We start from the raw sequence: 22808 nt of genomic DNA, 5'->3' as shown, positions 1-22808 counted from the left end.
TTGCTTCATCCATTTTCAGTCTATGGGCCTTACATATTAGATTGGGCCTAAACACTTTGAAATGTAGATTTTGTGTTCAATAATCAAATTTCTCAAGGAACCTGTTTTTTTTAAGGAAATTTAGAAACTAGTTACTTTCTAAGTTCTTTCAACTACTGTGCACAAGCTATCCATTATTTTTGGATTTTTGTAGTTCAAAGTTTTGAGATTGGTGTAACTGAATTAAAAAATAATAATAAAGAAAAGAAAAATTCCCTAGAATACCATATTTTAAGTATTTTTTCAAAAAATATCATAATTTGTTTTATTTCCAAGATACCACAAATTTTATATTTTTCTAAAAATACTATAAACATAAAAATGATTTTTGACAGTGTAGAATTATTTTTTCAGGTTTGGGTTGATTATTTTATATTTACGGTATAGTTTTTAGGGGTAGGGTTTAGTGTTTAGTATTTTAGAGTTTAGTTTTGAATGTTATAAATTTTAGTTTTAGTTTTGTAGTATTTTTTGAAAAATGCATTTTAGTGGTATTGTTGGAAAAGAAAACTCATAATGGCATTTTTGGAAAAAAAATATTAATTTTAGTGATATTTACAAGATTTCTCTTTAAAATAAAGCATATATCATCAAATCAATTAGTTATTACTACTATTGTTACTATTATGGTATTACCATATATATATATATATTATTGAAAAGAATGTCATGATTGGATGTAATAAGATAAATCTTTACAAAGTAAAATAGTATTCAAATCAATAGATTATGAAATTATGATGTACTAAACAAACAAAAGAATTCAGTTTATAGATGATAACATCTAGGCTTTTTCAAGACATGTGTTATGTATCATCAAGGTTTGGCTACATGTCACTGTTACTAAAACATAAAATATATAGATAATAATAAGTGTAGTAAATTTGTAATGATCAACTTTGTTAAAGAACCGACTTATACAAGGCATACCAAGTCATTTAGACTTGATTGGAACTTTGGAAATCTGGAACCCAAAAAAAAAAAAAATGAATACAGTAACTAAGAAAACACGTCTTGGTAGCCTCAGGCTTTACAAGTTTGATGTGCCCTCTGAGTCTAATGTTGTAGTTATATTAATAAGTCATGAAGCTTATCTTTCAGGTTTTCGAATGCAATTGACGAGATGCAGAGGAAGAGGAAGAAATTCAAAAGCTGGAATGTCTAAATCATTTGTAGAGTTGATTACATGGTTCTTCCTCTTTGACCGCAAGGATTGCTACATAAATAACCAGATATTTGCCTACATAGCCTCTAACTTATGTTTCAAGGATTTTGAGATCGTACCTCCTGCATGTCCCGTCCTTGTCTTTCACGTTATTACTAGACAATATAATCAAGGTCTTGTTCCTGAGATTGACATAGCAAGTACCGTTTTAGCCATATTGAGAGTCAGAAAATCTGTTCTATGTGTTGAAGATGCAAGAACCAGATTTGTACCAATTGCTCCACCAACAACGGAGATCATAGATTGCTACCAAAGTTCGGAATTGTGTATTCTCTGTGAAAAAGGGTATCCGAAGGAAGATGAGATTGTTCATAAAACAAAATGCAATCACATCTTTCACGGAACTTGTATCTCTCTTTACTTGTTGCGTACTCCCCAGTGTCCCGTTTGTTCCGCTCACTTGCCACCTGTCGACATTCGAACTCTACTCTTTGACTAAGAAAATTATGTACCATATTTAATTACAATATTCGATTGAATTCTTCTATAGAACTCAAAACTTTATATCTTTATTAAATTCTTCTATTCAAGTTTCTTCTATACCATGTTTTTACTGTACTACGCTGGAAGATATCAGGCACATAAAGACTGATGATGAGAGTGTGTGACGAAAGGATAATCAACCTGGAACTGGAGTTCTTTCTTGCGCATTGAATTCCTTCGCTGAAAAAATACAACAAAGAATTATAAATCATATATTCTGAGAAATTTAAGTGGTAGTCTATGCTCTATTTTAGATTTTATTGCCTAATTTTTTTGAGCTGAATTTGAAACTCATATAGTCTATTTTTTAATATTATTTAACAATCTATACCAATATACCTCCATTATAATAAATTAGAAATAAATCACAATCACAATAGAAATCTCATAAACCGCGTGCGACTTGAGTGATGCGCGTCGACAAAACGACACGCATTCTTCCGCCTAACCATCTTTTACGGTCATTAAAGTAGTACTCTCTATTCAAAATGCCTTTTTGACAATTCGTCTCTAATACTAATACATACGTTTAGACTTTAGATCTAAATGTTATAATAATTATTAGAAAGATTAAAACTATAATTATAATTATACGTCATCATTGATGTACATGATCTATTATTCTTTGGGTAATATGGTTCATGTACAACAAGTCTATTATATACTGTATTTTGGTCGTTACATTCTACATTAACAGAGAAAATCAATCCTGTTTTAAGTTAATGTAATGAAAAAACAAGTTTAATAGGCTAATTAGTGTGATATATAATCTGGTATTAAATACAATTTCCTGTACACCGAATTTGTTTTGTAATTTTTACACAAATTAAAATGACATATATATCCTTTATCTTATAAAGCACAAGTCACATGGCCAATAATATTATGCCACATAGATTTTACTTCATATTTAAAAAGATTAATTAAAAAAATTATAAATATAAAATGTCTTACGTGAGAATAACTTCCTCAAAAATAGGCAGTTTAATTCTTGAAAATTTGTTTCCACGATTTATGAACCCACGTTCACAGTAAACCAGTCTTACAAACCATATTTTCTATTTTAAATATCCATTAACTCAATCTCATATTTGTTTTTCAACATCTCCCTCTCTATTCATCATCTCCAGGCTTCATCGGTTCTATTAGGAAGAAGAATTATTACAGTAGTCTATGGCTCCACAGATGAGGTGTCTTCTGCTCCAATTCAAAGTACTATGTCAATATTTTAAAAAACTATTTGTTCCCCAGATAAGTTATGTTTTCTTATAGAATTCATTACTTACATTTTGGTTTTTTAGATAGGGTTCATTTAAACACCATTAAATTGGTGTGCAAATCAATTCACCTAGCATATCAAAGTTATTAAGTTTACCATGAGTTTTGTTTTACTTTTCCAGATTGATGAACTATCAAAAATAAAACGACAACACAATAGCCGGCTCAAAAGCTGATTTGTTCCTAAACTACCGGTATTATATCCATCATTTTTGTTTGTTACCCAACTTTACATTGCTTTTATCTACTATTTTTTTTTTTGGAGAAAACTTTTATCTACTATTAAAAGCAACAAATTTTAATGGTTTGCATTTTTGGTTCTTTGTGCTAAGATATGTTTCATAAAACTTTAAGATTTTAGGTGTTTTTATTAGTTTATATGTTCACATGTAATACAGATTAATACAAATATTAAGTAAATGTTAGCCCGTACGTTGTACGGGTTAGAATACTAGTATATATATATATATATAAAGTAAAATCTGTTTCTATATTTTTATGAGAAAATTATGGGCTATGCCCTGAACAGTAACAAAACTTATAAGGACTGGCATTTAAAGAAATCTCTTCTCCCACCTGCCACAAAAGCTTTGTAAAAAGACTAACTTACCCCATAATTTCTCTCTTATTCTTCATCTTCATCTTCATCTTCTTTTTCTTATTCCAACAACACACAGTACCGACGGACCAGATCCGACGGACGAACTTCGATGGATGAACTTCGACGGACGAACTCCGACAGACCAGATCCGGCGGACCACAGCCAATTCCGGTGAACTATAACCAGCTCCGTAGACCAATTTTGGCAGACCAGATTCGACGGACCAGTTCCGACAGACCATAACTCCAGCAGACGAGTTCCGGCAGACCACAGTCCGGCGGACAAATTCCTGGGGACCAGATCCGGTAAACCAGTTCCGACAGACGAGATCCGATGGACCAGATCTGATGGACCCGAATCGGTAGACCAAACTTGTCTATCCTACAGTTCTCTTGAAACCACAAATAATTAGTAGAAGATGAAACAAGTGATGCATCTATGGAAGATATCCATCAAAGATCTATCTAGGTGTACACTTGTATAGAGTAAAGTAAATCTAGTTTTTCATAAACGAACTTGTCCATAATACATATGTTAGATGAATAGAAAATAAATTGTCCATAATCTATTGTGGACAAAAATCAAAGAATGTCGAAAAAAAAACTTGTCTATTGATTAATGTCTGTAAAAGTCAGCTTTTTGTCTTCCTTCCTTCCTATTTTCTTAAAACTCACTCAACACTCACTCAACAATGCTGAGGGCAAAATCGTCCAAATTTCCTTCTTTGTGGCATGTTTTAAAAGGCATTATTGATAATGGCACTTCCACAATTTTGAGTTTCCAAAATGGCATAATACATAAAATGACATATATATCCTTTATCTTATAAATCATAAGTCACATGGCCAATAATATTATGCCACATAGATTTTACTTCATATTTGAAAAGATTAATTAAAAAAATTATAAATATAAAATGTCTTACGTGAGAATAACTTCCTCAAAAATAGGCAGTTTAATTCTTGAAAATTTGTTTCCACGATTTATGAACTCACGTTCACAGTAAACCAGTCTTACAAACCATATTTTCTATTTTAAATATCCATTAACTCAATCTCATATTTTTTTTCAACATCTCGCTCTCTATTCATCATCTCCAGTCTTCATCGGTTCTATTAGAAAGAAGAATTATTACAGTAGTCTATGGCTCCACAGATGAGGTGTCTTCTGCTCCAATTCAAAGTATTATGTCAATATTTTAAAAAACTATTTGTTCCCCAGATAAGTTCTGTTTTCTTATAGAATTCATTACTTACATTTTGGTTTTTTAGATAGGGTTCATTTAAACACCGTTAAATTGGTTTGCAAATCAATTCACCTAGCATATCAAAGTTATTAAGTTTACCATGAGTTTTGTTTTACTTTTCCAGATTGATGAACTATCAAAAATTAAACGACAACACAATAGCCGGCTCAAAAGCTGATTTGTTCCTAAACTACCGGTATTATATCCATCATTTTTGTTTGTTACCCAACTTTACATTGCTTTTATCTACTATTTGTTTTTCTGGACAAAACTTTTATCTACTATTAAAAGCAACAAATTTTAATCGTTTTGCATTTTTGGTTCTTTGTGCTAAAATAGGTTTCATAAAACTTTAAGATTTTAGGTGTTTTTATTAGTTTATATGTTCACATGTAATACAGATTAATACAAATATTAAGTAAATGTTAGCCCGTACGTAGTACAAATACTAGTATATATATACAGTAAAACCTCTATAAATTAATACTCTATAAATTAATAAACACTATAAATTAATAAATTTTGTTGGTCCCAAGTCGGGCCAGTGTAAATATTAACCAAATTCGATAAGATAATAAGATAATAATTTTTGTTGAAATCCCTATGTAAATATAGTCCCAATAATAACATAAATTAATAATCACACACACACACACACACATATATATATATATATGATATAATTAGTTATGTTGAAATATAGTTTTAGTTTTTTTTGTAAAAATGAATTTCTCCTAGACCTCATCTTTATAAAAAAAAGTTTATGTTACATTTTTAAACTATAATCTTATAATATATTCCATAACATCATAAAATAAACAATTTTTTTTAATGTTTTCAATTTATAAATATGCATTATATTCATTTTTTGCTTGTTTATAGGATGTTAAAAGATAACAGAAATTGAGGTATTAATCTTTTTTTTTTGTCATTGAGGTATTAATCATAAATTTGAATTTATGTATGTACTTTACATAGAAGTGAATTTATTTAGAAATTTTTTAATTCTTTGTTATTTTTTTATATAAATATAGAATTCAATTCTAAACTATAAAAATTTATATAATCTTAAAGACTAATCTTATTTTGTAAATTTGTCCCAATTCATAATTTCAAAAAACATTTAAGAGTTAGATTACCACTATAAATTAATAATTATTAATTTATACTATAAAATAATAAATATTAATTTATAGATAAATTAATATCACTATAAATTAATAAATTTCTGTAGTCCCAACATTATTAATTTATAGAAGTTTTACTGTATAGTAAAATCTGTTTCTATATTTTTTTCCTCTTTTATTTCTAAAATAAAACTAAATGGCTTGACATATTCGACGGTGTGAAAAAACATTAAAAATGAATAATAAAAGTCAAAAAGTGTAATAAGAAGTTTTTTTTGTTCGGAAACTTGCTAATATTATTTTTTGGGTCTCTTCCTATGAAATGTTCTTGATTGTGTGTCTCTCTCTCTCTCTCCCTTTAAATCTGCACATCTCTTTCTTTCTTTTTCTGATCTCACTCTCTCTCTCTCTCTCTCTTGTTTCAAGCTCTCCACGATGAAGCACAAAGTCTCCAAGAGAGTAATCTCTCTCGAATGGGTTCCATTTCTCTGCATCTCTTTCTTCGCTCTTGGAGCAATCTTCACCTTCATGTCTCAAAGTTTCTTCTTTTATCTTTGTTTCTCCTCTACTAATCTTCAGACTTTATCCTTCTTCTTTCTTGTTCTGCCTTTTTGTTGCTGTTTTGTTTTTCTTAATGCGTTTGTTTATTGCTTCTGTCTCAATTTTGGGATTTGTGGATTGTTCAGGTCGTGGGAGCCGTCGTCATATTGCTAATTTCACAGCACCGTCGTGATCAGGAACTTCAGATTGTGTCAGACGATTGTGCTCATAATAAAGTATGTTTCTTGATTCTATTTAGTCTGAGACATTGTTATAATGAGCGGTCGATGATACCAAGAGTTACACTAGATAAGGGAATCTGACTTTGGTAGCTCAGTTTTGAATAATGAATTCATAGTTTTCATAAGTTCAGTCAAATGAGTTTAGCTCTAAACTTTTGAAGATAGGCTGCGATGATTGATTGTGTGTGGACTTTGTTTCGAAAAGATTTGGGTTTTATTCGTCTTATGTTTCATCGTCTGATTTGCTTAGAATCGATGTTGAATCTTGTTCAACCCTGAATCAACACAAAAAGATGAAACCTTGTCATCCAAAGTTTCCTGTGTATTTTTGAGCTTACAGCAGAAGAACTGTCTTGTGCTCCGGCTGAAGCTATTAGAAGGAGCTTCCATGGAATTTGCAAGGGAGATAAAGAAACATCAATCACCCAAATCTCGTTTCTCTTCAACTGTAAATCTAAATACAGTTTGGAGACAATAGGATACTTATTGTTGTAACTTGTAAATCAAATCTCAGCTCTCAAGTAAAGATACTCATTTGGCTTAGCATAGTTACAGCAAAATCTAGAAGGCTCAACAAGCAGTGAAGACAAATAAACAAAACAAAACATATTAACTACAGACAAAGCAAATCAAGATCAGTTTTAAAGTCTCAGACAACAAGCAAATCATATTTCCTACAACAAGCAAACATAAATGAACCACCAAAGACTCGTCTAAGCTCATCATGTTTGGATTCTATAAAGTTATATTCTTTTAAGTCTTGAAGAGAGGGTTTCAAAACAGAAACTATGAACTAAGAAGAAAGTCATGTAGGAGCTATAGACTGGAGGGATTCTAGAGATCAGATATAGAGAAAGGGTTATAAGGCTACACTCTCCAAGAAACCCAACAAAACCACCTTCCTCTGCTCTATCTTGTCTAGTCATAACGAAGACATTAGATCAGAAGTGATCATTGCTTGTAAAACAGAAGTGATTCTGAGAAAGTGGAAGCATTATAGCTGTTGCTTCACACAATAACGGACCAAAGTTTGAAGTGAAGATCAAGACACTAAAGTTGTTTGATTATGCAAAAAGATTCAATACTGAATATTAAATGTCTGAAACAAGACCTGACAATAAAACAGAGCTATGAACTGAGCCTATCATGCGTAATCTCTTACCTCATCTAGGCTTAAACTTATACTTGTAAGAAAAATTGAACCAAACTATTATTTCATACAACACAACCAAGGCTCGTCTATATCTAAACATCATGTCTAGGCGTTAAACGTATGATTGAGATCTGAAGATCCTAAAGCAAACTATTATTTGCCAGCACAAAGCTTGTCTATGCCTTGAAAGATCCGAAGATCATGTTCTGATTCTATAAAAACCATTTTTCAAAGAACCCTAATATGAAGAGCAATTCAATCAAATTCCTAATCGTTGACGATCTATTTTGGAACGGAACCCATGAAGAAAAATAAAAGCTTTATGAAAGACTTACAGTAGAGGAGAAGAAACGTTGAGATTTGACGGCGGACATAACTCTGTTTCACGGCGAACCACCACCACAGGGGAACTCTGTTTCTGTTACTACTCGCTCTTTCTCTCTGGAAAGAAAAGTTATGAATTTTGAAGTAACCGTTATATTTCGTCTGTGATGAATTTGAAACTGGAGAAGAATGAAGATGATTCAACCAACACAACCAAAACAGAGCTATGTTTCATACAACACAAACAAGGCTCGTCTATATCTAAAGTTTATGTTCTGATCCTATTTAACCCTAATACGAAGAGCAAATTAACCAACCCTAATACGACGATGGAGAAAACAAAGTTGTTTGATTGCAAAATTATTCAATCTTTAGTATAGAATGTCTGAAACAAGACCTGAAAACAAAACAGAGCTTGTCTAATCCTAATACAATGATCATGTTCTAATCCTAATACGAAGAGCCATTGTATCACATTCCTTATTATTAACAATCGATCCCATAAAGAAAAATCAAAGCTTTACGAAGTTGAGATTTGACGGCGGACGTTACCACCACAAGAAACCTCTGTTTCTGCTTCTGCTATCATCTCTCCAGTTCATTATTCATAATCAACCACGTTACGAGAACCCATTAAGTAATTCACAATCAAAAGAATTCGAAAGAAAAGTTATGATTTTTGAACCCATTAAATTTCTTCTGTGATGAACTTGAACTTGGAGAAGAATGAAGATAGATTTTGAAGTTTCTGTATTTATCAGATTGCTTTCTAACCGTTGTGTAGTAACGGCTCTTTCACGCAAAGCTTTTTTTTTATTTCTTTCATTAATTTTACTCGTTTGATAATAATTAACTAACTAATTAATTAATTTTCTTTTTTAAAAAAGGTTATGAAAGAGTATTATTATAATTTTTTATATATTTAATTATTGTGATAATAAACTCAAAAATGTCAAAAATGTAATATATATATATATATATATATCTTATTATATAAAGCTTTGTTTTCAAAATTAGCCATTTACAAGATTGTGACACGTGTCAATTGAATCGATAAGATGTTGACATGTGTCAATTCTAAATTTACTAAAATATTTTAATAAATTGTAAAATTTCTAAACCTATTACAAAAAGGAAATATATATTTTTCACCAGAAAAAAAAAAAAAGAAATCTAAATTTTCCAGTAAAAAACCAAAAAAAATTATTTGTTCCTATACTAAAGACATTATATTTTTGAGCAAAAACCAAAAAAAAAAATAGTTGTTCCTATACTAAAGACATTGTACATAATCTTCATTAAAGCATAAATAAAAATACCAAGTAAAAACGCGTAACCTACATATCCAATTGAAATATGAGTTACGTTGGAGGTATTTTGACTTTCTATTCAGCAAAAAAAAACTATATTTTCACCAAAGAACAAAAAAAGAAAAAAAATCTATAGAGAGAAAAAGTTATTTTCTCCCATACTCAAACCATTATACATAATTGTCATTAAAGCACAAATAAAGATACCAAGTAGTAGTGATTTAATTCCTTCTATGGTTCCAATTGGATATGAGTTTGAGATCTTTTGACTCTTCTTTGAGCCATGGTAGCCAATGCTCTTATAATTCTATATATAATTTTATTATTATGTTAAAAAGGTTTTCTCTATACCTTTAATGGTTGGTCATAAACTCATTGCTACTAAGTAGAATTTTTATTTCTTATTTTTTCATTTTTTATATTTTTTGAGTAAACAGTTTTAGTGGTTAAGTAACTATGCCAAAAACAGTTTAAGTGGTTAAGGAAAACATGTAAAATTCAAAGTAAATAAGACATATGATTGGATGAATGTGTTCATAGAGATATTTTATATGATGTGATAAAGAGCATACTTTTACAAAAAAGGATAGTATAACATAAGGGTTTCATGAAGAATAAATAATTGAAAACTTGGTAATCATCTAAAAATTGAACGAATACATAGATTTCTAAACTAGAAACAAACTTTCATTTGTAAATTATATAACTATATTAAAAATGAAATAAAATGACTAAAAAAAAGCATGAAACGAAATATTATGGTAAATAAGCGATAACCTAAAATATTTTTGAAAAAATGGAGAGTCACAAAGAATTTTTTTCTAAACGACTATATATATATATATATAAAACAAATATATGTTAAAACCCTGTAATCCTCAAAGCTATTTGTTAGAAATTCTATTATTAGAAGAGATGATAATAAAATTTGACAAAACCGTTCTGATCTCAAACCATATTGGTTAGAGACTATGTGTTTATAATGAAGTTGTTGAACCATTATAATCGTGTTTAGATGCTATTTGTTCCCTCAAAACTATTTTTTTTTGTTTAGTGAATTGGTCTATTTTTTATTACCTTTGAATAATGCCCACAAAAATATTTAAAAGGGAAAAGCTCTAAAATTGTAACTATTAATTTATCAAGTAAAGTAAAATTTGCTACGGTTCATCAAATATACAAAATATTGCAAGAGTTCATCAAATAAACTATACGTTGCAATAGTTGATAAAACAAATCAAATGTTTAATGATTAGTCAAATAGTTATAGTTTAATCAAATGGTTGCAATAATCCATTTAATACTATTTTAATAATTAAAATTTGAAAAAGAATTATGAAAAGATAGAACTGTAATAATTTCTCTGATGGATTTTAACAGGCTTAGAAATTTTTCATAGAGAACTTTCCTAATGTAAATTGGCTCAAATATAAATAGGTTGTGACCAGAGCGTGACAATGTACTCGAATGAATCACAATTACTCGTAAAAAAATACTTAGTACCATTCAAACAGTAATCAGAAAGTGGAACACAGAAGCAAAACTACCAATAGTGTTTTAATCAAGTGGCAAACACTTAGAATTGATTCATTGTTCTCCACGTTCAACCCTTTGAAAATATAATATTTCTAAGAATATACATATACAACACTAATTAAATCAATTTTTTAAGGGATACTTCTGTTACCTATTGTTGATCCCAAATGATACATGATCGGAATGACTCCTACGTATAATCACTTGATGATCGAGAGATTCCAAGCCTTAACTCGTGAAAGGTGGAACAAAGGTAGAAACGGGGATGGAAGAAGATTGACTAACTCAATCGATGAACAAATTAATAATTTGTCACAATTAAAAAAATTCGTGACAATAAAAATATTGTGACAAATTGTAAACAGTTGCGATACAATCGTCACAAAAAAAAATGTAACAAAAAGTCACAATATTGAGACAAATATAATTAGTAATTACTTACTAGTGACCAAATATAAGAGTACCGTCACCAATATCGACTGTAAATATAGTAGTTAAATCGTCATTTTTCGTGACTATCACAACGTCTCAATTATGTCACTCATTACACAAAACTATAGTCACTAAACCATCACAAGTGATGACTAAAAATCGTTGCTTAATCGTCACAATTACCGTCTAAAAATATTGTCTCAAACTGTCATATATCGTAACTATAATAACGTCACAATTATGACACTTATTATCATAGAACTATAGTCACTATATTAACACGACCGAAGACTAGAAAACAGTTGTTTATTCGTCACATATATTTTTTTTTTGAATAATCAATGAGGTTCTGGGCCGAAGCCCATACATCCCCTCAGGCCCGAGACCAAAACATATTATATGGTCTCGTCCCAACCGTTACTCGAACCGGCGACTCCTAAGCTTTTGCCAGAAATCTTTACCAATTGAGCTATTAGCACTTGGTTCATTTATCTATCACATATATTTACTAAAACACATTTTCAATAGATTTTTGTTCAACTAAAAAATATTTATATTATTAGATAAATAAAAGAAACTTAAAACATATTACAAAAGCAACAAACGTGAAATGGTCTAAACATACACGGAAGCAAATCAACACACTGAAGCAAATAAACAGAAGCAATAAACAGAAGCAAAACAAAGTAGCGAAGCATAAACAAACAAAGTAAAACCAGAGGTTTGGAGAACTAGAAGTTCCTACAGCTGGAGCACACGAACCAACAGTACCCATGGAAGCTTGTGGAGAACTAGAAGTTCCTACAGCTGGAGTAGATGTAGATGTTGTTTTATCCCATTGTGAGTTGTAGAAGATCGAATCAGTTGCTCCAAAGCATCAAGTCGATTATGAACAAGTACATTATCTTCACGACTCTTTCGCAATTCAGTTTCCAGTTCTTGAACCAGAAGCGTTAATGTTCCCACTTCTTTACTACTGGGAGACTAAATCCAAATATTTATAAGGTTTTAAACGGCATTTATAAGGTTTTTAAAAGATACTTTCATAAAGGAAAAACCAAGATATATAGAAATTTTGTAAAATAATATGTTTTGAAATAAAGCGAAATATATATATGGAAGTAAAGGATATATTCAAATATATGAAAAAATTTAAATATAAAATTTTGTTAAGTTTTCAGTTTCTAAAATTTATAAATAGAAATACAAAAATATTTCTAAGAAAATATCTACCATAAAATCACTAAACGTTTTAGTATTCAAGCTTTAATCATAATAACCATAATACTGGTTGATATTTTTTAAATTTAAATTTTAATATAAATAAATAATTGAGAGGAGAAAATATAACTATATATATTGCAGCAAAATATGTATCGAATTTTATAGAAATACATCAAGGGAAAATAGTTATTTGTGGAGAAAAAATGTTTTATAAATTTAGTCATATCTGTATTTCTTCACATAAAATTATAAATATTCAAGGGAGATTTGCACAACTAACCTTTTTATGATACCCTTTTCTACAAATACCCTCTCTAGGTGTCCATTTTAAAAAATACCCTCTTCAATGTACAAAATGACTAAATTACCCTCCTTTATTATAACCCATGATGAAGAAAGGAATATTCTTTCCAACAAAAAGAATATTCCTTCCGAAAAATTTCCCGCCAAATTTTTCCGCCAAAAATTTTCGACAAAAATTTTCCCGCCAAAAAATCCCGACAAAAAATTTTCCCGCCAAAAAAAATTTCCCGCCAAAAATTTTCCGACAAAATTTTTTCCGCAATTCCTTAGAAAAACCTTTGTAAATATTTATAAATCCTTTTAAAATCCTTTAAAAACCCTTGTAAATCTTTTAAAAGTCATCCAAAACCTTTCAAAACTTGAGTAAATCTTTTAAAACCATTGTAAATCATTTTAAAACATTTATAAACACTTGTGAATCCCTTTAAACCCCTTATAACCGTGATAAATCATTTAATAAAAACTTTGTAAACTTCTAAAACCCTTTAAAAACCCTTGTAAATCCTTAAAAACCATTTTAAAGAACTTGTAATACCTTTAAAAGGTTTTGTAAACCCTTCAAAAACCCTTGTAACCTTCTAAAACCCTTTAAAACTTCTTGTAAATCCTTTAAAACTATTTTTAAATCTTTTTAAAAACACTTTTAAATCCTTTTAAAAACACTTGTAAATCCTTTTAAAAAACCTTTAAAAACCCTTGTAAATTTTTAAAATCCTTTAAAAATACTTTAAAAATCCTTGTAAATCATTTTAAAACTGTTATAAACTTATAAAAACTTTTAAAAACCATTGTAAATCATTTAAAAACCTTTGTAGGCTTCTAAAACCCTTACAAAACCATTACAAATCTTTTAAAAACCATTTAAAAACTCTTGTAAATCGCTTTAAAAACCCTTGTAAACCCTTGGCGGGAAATTTTTTGGCGGGAAATTTTTGGGGGGAAAATTTTTGGATGGAATATTCCTTCCTTTGGGAAAGAATATTCTTTCAAATAGGGGTAAAATGGCCATTAAAATATAATAGAGGGCAAAAATGAAAATGGTAAAAAAAGAGGGTATTTTTAAAAGAGGGTATCATAAAAAGGTTATTGGTATCAATTTATCTTTATCACATGTTATTAATGTTTTGAAGTTTGATTACATATAAGGCTTTAATACTAATATACTTATATAAAAAAAATATGGAAGTAAGAGAAATATAAATATTTGTTATTTAGATATATAGGATAATAAATCATTATTTGTAAGTTTTATTAAAGTTATCTGCAACACAATAATAACCACTAAAAATGTTTGATTACTATTTGTCAATAAATATGTTAATATTAGTCCATTTCATATATTTTTTTCAAATAAGAAAATTTTAATTATTTTATGAAGAGTTTCGATAGAGAACTCTACTGCCAATTAGTATTTCATGTTCAAAATATTTGTAACGGAATATTGAATGAACTCCATAAACTTAGAAAAAAATTTACATACTTAATTTGTAACACCTGTGTCTAGAAAACCGGGTGACACCAAAGAAGCGTGTCGATCGACACCAATAATTTTTGGTTTGACGGTTTGAGTTTTAAATCGCCGGTTCAATTGAAGATTGGTTTGAGGAAGACCTAGGTCGACTTAAAGGTTAAGGGGAGCGATGTTTTCCTCATTTTTCAGTATTTTGTCGCTTTGTGAAACAAAGAGGAAAGCAGAGAGTGAGAGATTGATCTTTAAGGCTTGATCTTGGTGGTTCAAGGCTAGAGAAGGTTGGATCCGTGGTGTTGGTGTTAGGAGAGCATGTTTCTTCCTTGGTTGCTCTATTTTCGTCACTGTACATCCTTTACAAAGAGGTAAGTGCAGGACCAAGGCTGATCTAAGCAGTTTTAATGCATGTTTTGATGATTTCTATGGTTATTGATTGATTTCTTTGTTTGTATGTCTGTTTTTTATGATATGATGTCTCCGGGGGAGCCTTATGGAGTTTATTTCGGCCATGGAGTGTAAATAGTGAGAAGATCCATCGATGAGAAGCGACTGGAGCGATATTAGGGCTTCGGTGTCGATCGACACCAAGGGTGAGTTTCCATCGACACCAGCTTTCTTTCTCGCGAGGATTGTCGCGAGTGTCGATCGACACCAGTGGTGGGTGTCGATCGACACCGCTTGTCAGTTTGGGTTTTCTTGTTGTTGTTTCGTTGATTATTTGATGTTTCTGATTAGTTCTTGTCTAAATGTGTTTTAATGTTGCTTGTGTGTATAACCAGTAGTTGGGCTGAATGTCTCACTAAGTATTTCTGGAAATACTTATGCATCTCTTTCTTTGATGCAGGTAAGGAAAAGTTTGACTGTGGAATCAAGGCGTGGAGAGCGGAATGATCTTGGGGCTCGCTAGTTGTGTCGTGTTTTTATGTTATTGCATTGTTAGGTTGTTAGTTCTGGAAGCTAGAAACATGTTAGGATGATTTTTTTATTTTTGGATAATGATTGGTTTGAATATGTTGGAATGTTGGTTTAATGCAATTGAATTACTTGGATTGTTTGGTTAACTTTTTCGCTGGTTATTGTTTTATTGTTGGTTAACCGATTAAAATTGTAAAAAGACATATGTTGCATTGAGGGAATCCACGATTGTAGATCTAGAAGAAACAGTTGAGAGTTACTTCAAGAGAAGATATAAAGCTTGATGGACAAGTTTTTGAAGAAATGTTATAGAGAAATATGGAGAGTTGAAGAGAATAGAAACTAAGCATTTAGAGGAACGTCAAAACATTGCTCGAGGAGATGATTGCAATGAAAAATGAAACATATCTAGGTATGGTCAAAGAGATGAGAGAGAGAGAGAGAGATAGTGAATTTAACAATACTAAATTGATTCAAATCCCAGTTTGAAAACTTGGGGAGAAGAACAGAAGGTATGGAAACGGTAGTTAATGTGATGAAGATGATTTTTACGGCAAAGAAGTGTGTGGTAAAGATGAAGAAGGAAAAAAATAGATGGAGAAGAAGCTTGTCATGTAAGATAAGATGAAAGAGACAATGAGATGTTGAAGAACACATTGTTGGGATTAGGATAAGAGAAAAGAGGAGTGATAAGACAGTTGTGTGTATAGATCGAACACCATAGAGATCATTGTGAGTGTATTAAAGAGGTTTTGTCTAAAATGATTATAGCAAGAGGACAAAGATGACCACAAAGTGCAATTCAAGTAACTGTTTTCTTTTCAATATCTGTATACGATATTTATTTATTTTTATCAAAAAATGTTTTTAAAAAAATATGATATTTTTATATATATGAAAGAATATTTGTATTGAGAAAATCAAAAATAAATATTATAGTAATTTTGCAAATTATATGATACTATATACCTACTTAAAAACAATCGAATATAATTATACCTGCGCATATACCTACTGGATAACCTAGTATTTTCTAAAATTCAATTAGGTAACAAAGTGATGAGTGCCTCTTGCATTTGTACCGAGAACCGTGTTTTAGTTTTCCTCCCTAAAAAACCAAAAATGTGGCTTCGTGACGACGAGCCTTGAAAGGAAGATTTGATGTGTAATCTGCACATCTTATTGGAGTTATTCCGCTTGTATGTTGTTATATATTGGTGCTTTTTTATTCGGCTTTTGGTTAAAAAAAATTATTGCTATGAATTCTCTGTATGAGCTGATTAATAACTGTTTGAGTTAGTCCTGGGGAATCGGGTACCCAATCGGGTTTCGGTTCTACCCATTCGGATTTCGGGTAAATCGGTATAAGACCTATAGACCCCATTCGGTAATTTACAAAAAATTCAGTTTGGTACGGTTAGTAACTGACCGGGTTCGGAGCGGTTTTCTACTCCAATACAAAATCCAAATTACCCTGAAAAATTTCCGGGTTATAATTGGTTCGGTTTATTTGAGTAAAAAGGTACTCAAATAACCGATTAAAACCCAAGATACCCGATTAAAATTAGAAATATCCAAGTAAATAACTAGAAATAACCGAATAAACCATAAACTTAAACCATAACATTTAGTTTCAACATAACACAACCAAATACCATAACATTAAGTTCAATAATCTCACAATCAACTTAAAAAAAAAAGATAGAACAAGTTCAAATAGCCTATAAAAATTGGGAACAATGTCGTCGAAGGCTTAGTGGGTCAAGGCCTTATTAGGCCTTTAGGTTTAAACGGGTATAAAATGGTGGCCCATTTAACTTAAGTTACATACCGAACCCGGACCAAAGTCCATTTTACCAAGGCTTGTGAGCCCATTCGGTATTTTTGCTTAACCCGTACCCCACCCGATACCGCTTTTATCGGGTCGGTTCCGGTACGGTTCTTTGGTACCAGATATTATGCCCATGCCTAGTTTGAGTATTTCCCATTGAAACTTGTAGGTAGAACTATTTAACAAAGTCAGCCCAATCTCTATACTCTTTTGAGTATTTGATACGTTAAGCACAAATATATTGAAGAAATGGTTATTGGGATAGTGAGTGACCCTTGGTACTATCTGATGCGAGTCTGGAGTTTCACTGTTCCCTTCTAGTGTGAGTTTAATATATTCACATTAAAAAGTCACATTTCAAGGTTAATGCATTTGATGGTCTATAATTATACATCTGATGGTATCCGTTACTATTTTGTTCGTTGAGCATGGCTGCTCTCAGCTTCAAGGTTTGTAGGTAATATTTTCTTCCAGAACCAATGTTTCTTCCATATGAGTGTCATCTCTTCAATTGGTACTCCTTTGGTCTCAGGAAGTAGGAAGTAAACGAAGACGGTCGTCACAAAAACAGAACTAGCAAAGAGAAGGAAAATTCCAAACTTAAGAACACATAGGAGATATAGAAAAGTTTGGGCAATGATAAAGAACATGAGGAGATTGACAGCAACGGTGATACTCTGCCCCGCAGAACGGGTCTCCAAGGGAAATATTATAGAGAATGATTCTTATTATTACAGAGAACAATTATTACAAGAATATATACACATACAAGAGAGAGAGGCGTTAGGGTAAAGCTAATTGTAATTAAGTCCCTATAACTACTATATTTACATTTGTTCTCCTATACACCCCCTCAAGATGGAGGGAGTTTCCTCACACCAATCTTGGAACAGGCCAACTGAAATTTTGCTGGGGGTAACGGCTTCGTGAATGTATATGCAAGTTGGTCATTTGTGGATACATGACAGACCCGTAACATACCAGTTTGAATCTGATTCAGTACGAAGTGATAATCAAGAGCGATGTGTTTCATCCGAGAATGAAAGACAGGATTGGCGCAGAGATAAGTAGCACCAATATTATCACAGTAGATCACCGGAGCAGCACTAAGTGTAATCTGCAGTTCAGAGAGCAAAGAGCATAACCATCGTACCTCAGCAGCAGTATTTGCGACAGCTCTATATTCAGCTTCAGTTGAGGAGCGAGAGACCCCTCGTTGTTTCTTCGAAGACCAGGAAATTGGGTTTTGGCCAAGGTATACAACATAGCCATTTGTAGAGATGTAATCGTCAGTGTCACCAGCCCAGTCTGCATCGGAGAAGGCATGAAGCACATGAAGCGTCAGTGGAGAGGAAGCTGAGAGGTATACACCATGTGTTGTCGTTCCAGCCAAGTAACGCATCACTCGTTTGGCAGCAATCCAATGATCTTGAGTTGGTTTGTGCATAAACTGTGACAATCGATTCACAGCGTAGCAAATATCCGGTCTCGTAAAGGACAAATATTGAAGACTACCAACAACGGATCGATATTGTGAGGCATCAGGAAGAATATCGCCACTTGTAAGTGTGAGTTTTGGAGAAGACGACATTGGAGTGGGGACAGGTTTGGCGTCCGTCATGTTGTTCTTAGCAAGAAGGTCGAGCACATATTTCCGTTGCATCAAATGCATTCCCTGAGCTGTGCGTGTGACCTCAATACCAAGAAAGTAATGAATATATGTGGGATCTTTGATGGAGAACCGATCAGCAAACGATGTGAGAACATGAGTAACAATCGTCGGATTACTCCCAGTGACAATAATGTCATCAACGTATACAAGAATGTAGGTGATATCTTTTCCATTCCTGCGGATAAACAATGAAGCATCGGCAAGAGAGTTAGTAAATACAGTTTGAAGAAGGTGTTGTTTGAGAGCCATGTACCACGCCCGTGGCGCCTGTTTGAGACCGTAGATCGGTTTTCGCAATCGACAAACAAACGATGGTCTATCTTGGTCGACAAATCCCGGTGGTTGTGACATATATACCTCTTCCTCTAAGTCACCTTGTAAAAAGGCATTGTTGACATCCAATTGTTTAACAGACCATGCTAGCTTGACCGCAACTTCTAAAACAAGACGTATTGTCGTAGATTTTATGACGGGAGAGAATGTCTCAGCATAATCGTTCCCGTATTGTTGATAAAAGCCCTTGGCCACAAGGCGTGCTTTGTAGCGTTCTAAGATCCCGGTGGAGTAAAATTTTGTTGTGAAGACCCATTTGCAGCCAACAATGTTTTGAGAAGAATCAGGCGGTACTAAATCCCAAGTACGGTTCACTATGAGCGCATCATATTCGGTTGAACAGGCACGATTCCAATTTGTATCCTTCAAGGCTTGTTTGATCGATGTTGGTTCCTTGGAATGATTAGTAGCAGTGACGGTAAGACTGAATTTGGTGTTGGGTTTGGTAATATTATTTTTGGCTCTTGTTTGCATTTTGTGGATATTTTGTGGTGGTTGTATTTGGTTCTGTGGTCGAATAGACATAGCTTGGTGGGATTGGTTGGTATTTGTATCTTGGCGATTCTGAGCTGTGGGTTGCAGCTCATTTTGTTGTGGAGCAGTGGGCTCTTGTGAAGGTAGGTTTGGCTGGGTTGTGGGTCGCAACCCATTTTGAGGAAGAGCAGTAGGCTCAGAACTAGTAACCGGAGAAGAAGAGGGAGAAAGAGAGGAAGAGGAGAGAGAAGGTAATACCTGTGGTGGAGAACGCGGCGGTGAGGTCCGGTGAAGGTCTGAAGTCGGGGAGCCCGTGGTCGTATGCGGAGAAGATTGCTGCAAAGAGTGGTCCGGTGAAAACGCGTTGTTGAGAGACGGAGAGGTGGACGAGCGAGATGAGTCGTCACGATTGTGTTGTTGTGGAAGTGAATGTGTGGGCTGGGCCGAAGATGACGTTAATGGGCCTATGATGTTTGTGGCATTGGTATCAAGTGAAGAAGTAGGCCCAGTTGTTGTATCAACAACACGATCGTGTGGGATCTGTGATGAAGCAACAGAGGTATTCGACGGCTGAGACGACGACGGTGTTGGGGTCACCGGCGGAGAGAGTTGATGAGGAGGCAGTTGGACACGTTGCACACCGGAGGGGAAGAACGGCACGTCGACTGTAGAGGTAGTGTTGTTGTCACGCCGGTCTACCGTATCAGAAAATGGGAAAGCTTGTTCGTCAAATTGGACATGGCGTGAAGTATAAAGACGACCAGTAGGAGGATGAAGACAATAGTATGCACTCTGGGTAAGTGAATAGCCAAGGAAAACACATTTTTGTGACCGATCATCCAGTTTGTGATGTGTGTAGGGTCGCAACCATGGAAAGCACAAGCAGCCAAAGACGCGTAGCTTCTCATAGTTTGATGGCATCTGAAACAGCATTTGAAACGGTGATTCCAAAGAGAGGACTGGAGTTGGCATCCGGTTGATAAGATAGACGGCAGTTGCGAAGGCATACGGCCAATAAACTTTTGGGACAGAGGCCGTCTGCATGAGAGTGAGTCCGGTCTCAACAATATGTCTATGCTTTCTCTCAGAGACTCCATTGTGTTCAGGTGTGTGTGGAGGAGAGGTCAAATGAGAGATACCATTAGTGGATAAAAACGTGCGAAGAGCAACAAATTCACCCCCATTGTCTGAAAAGAGCGTGCCGATGCGAGCTTGGAACCGATTCTCAACCAGAGCTTTGTACGCGACAAAAGTAGCATAAACATCAGATTTCTTCTTTAAAGGGTAGAAGCAGCTGTATCGAGTGTAGTGATCAACAAGTATAAGATAGTACTTATAGTTATCACTAGAGAGGATGGGTGAGGTCCATAGGTCGGTATCGATGTATTCAAGAGGTTTGTGGGACGAGATTGAATTTTGAGAAAAAGGAAGTTTGTGGCTCTTATTAATATGGCATTCTGAGCAAGACAAAGGTTTTTGTAATGAAGAAGTAACAGGAATTGAAAATTTAAAAACAACTGTTTGTAAGATTGATAAAGAGGGATGTCCCAAACGAGAATGCCAGACCGAGAGGTTTGTTTTTGGACCAGAAGACGACAGCAGTGCCATAGCTTGAGGAGACTTGACCGGCCACTCATACAGACAATTTCTAGTACGACCTTGGAGTAACGGGACCCCCGTACTGAGATCCTTCACCTGAAAAGACGCGGGGAAGAATTCAACAGATACACGATTAGTGTTGCATAAGCGGTACACCGAGATAAGATTTTTATGTATATCAGGTACGCATAATATCTTATCCAAAGTCAAAGCACGAGTTTGAGAGGGAAGAAGGGTGGAACCAGTGTGGGTAACCGCTAGGCCAGAGCCATCGACAATGAGTACATCATCACCTCCATTGTATGGCTGATGCAGAGAGAGATTTTGAAGATCAGACGTGATGTGGTGAGTCGCACCAGTGTCAAGGATGCCAGGAGAACCACCAACAAAGTTTGCTTGCGGCTGCCATGGTTTGAATGGGCTTGGAGGAGTACGTTGCGTTTGAATGGACTGCAGCTGTGGGCATCTCTTGGCGTTGTGGCCTTGTGTATAGCACAGTTGGCATTTGCCAAGGTACGGCTTAGAGACGCGAGGTTCGGACCTGTTTGTCTGCTGGTTGGACTGCCAGTTAGTGTTGGTGTAGTTGCCGTTATTGTTGTGACTGTTGTTGTATCGCTTTCCACCATTGTTGTTGTTGTTTGAATTCTGTCGTGATTGTGCAATGTGTGCGGAAGTAGGGAAGGCAGAGGAAGAAGCAGCGTGAGCAACAGAGAGAAGTCTAGCTTCTTGATTGAGAAGTCGGCCATGAACTTCAGTTATCGATGGTGTAGTATCTTTGCCAGAGATCTGGTCAATCACATTCTTATAATCATCAGAGAGACCAGCAAGGATACGTTCAATTTGTTCTTCATGCTCCATTGGTTTTCCCAGAAGTGCAAGTTGATCAAAGCGTAGGCTAAGACTTTGGATGTACTCATCGATTGTTTTGGTCCCTTTAGAGATGAGCTTGATCTGGTCACGAAGTTGAACAATATGTCCTCTACACGGGTTGGCGTACGTTAAGGCAATTTTGGTCCAGATCTCGGCGGCAGTGGTGGCGCGAGCAACAATGGATTGTAGTGGAGTGGAGATGGCACCGATGAGGGCACTGTAAATGAGTCGATCTTGTCGTGTCCACTTGATGAATGCAGGGTTGTCAGAGACAGTTGTTCCAACAGTGACAGTAGCAGAGGGGATCGGAGTGGACTCGTTAAGATGAGAGAGAAGACCGTGTCCATCAAGAAAGGCTTCAACTTGGAGCTTCCATGTGAGATAGTTGGTGCCAGAGAGCTTGGTAACATTCGACATGTTGATGTTGAGAATCGTGTTTGCATCAATGGTGATGAGATCATTGTTGGTTGATATGTTCGTTGAAGAAGTCATAGTGGCGGCTTGAGAGGAAAAAAAATTTTAGGTTATAGGATCGTTGTTTGCTTTGATACCATATAGAGAATGATTCTTATTATTACAGAGA

At 33.8% G+C, this 22808-nt stretch overlaps 1 protein-coding gene and 1 long non-coding RNA gene across 4 annotated transcripts; both read left to right on the top strand.

Annotated features, from left to right (window-relative positions):
* Positions 1–1025: 1025 nt before the first annotated feature.
* On the top strand, positions 1026–1703 carry LOC17892267 (RING-H2 finger protein ATL5). The gene is made up of 2 exons (XM_006299033.1): positions 1026–1332; positions 1456–1703. The coding sequence occupies exons 1-2, from the start codon at positions 1026–1028 to the stop codon at positions 1701–1703; spliced, it is 555 nt and encodes a 184-aa protein (XP_006299095.1).
* Positions 1704–6242: 4539 nt separating this feature from the next.
* On the top strand, positions 6243–7324 carry LOC17892413. Of its 3 annotated transcripts, XR_002834784.1 has the most exons (4): positions 6243–6333; positions 6426–6529; positions 6686–6775; positions 7115–7324. It is a non-coding gene; the product is annotated as an uncharacterized LOC17892413 (long non-coding RNA). The 3 variants fall into 3 exon arrangements; XR_002834785.1 differs by lacking the exon at positions 6243–6333 and having other exon boundaries at positions 6370–6537; XR_002834783.1 differs by lacking the exon at positions 6243–6333 and having other exon boundaries at positions 6371–6529.
* The last annotated feature ends 15484 nt before the right edge of the window (positions 7325–22808 follow it).

This window comes from Capsella rubella, unplaced genomic scaffold (assembly GCF_000375325.1).
Source record: "Capsella rubella cultivar Monte Gargano unplaced genomic scaffold, Caprub1_0 scaffold_3, whole genome shotgun sequence".
NCBI lineage: Eukaryota > Viridiplantae > Streptophyta > Magnoliopsida > Brassicales > Brassicaceae > Capsella > Capsella rubella.
The sequence above is the reverse complement of the archived record's forward strand: the minus strand, read 5'-3'. Positions and strand labels throughout refer to the sequence as shown.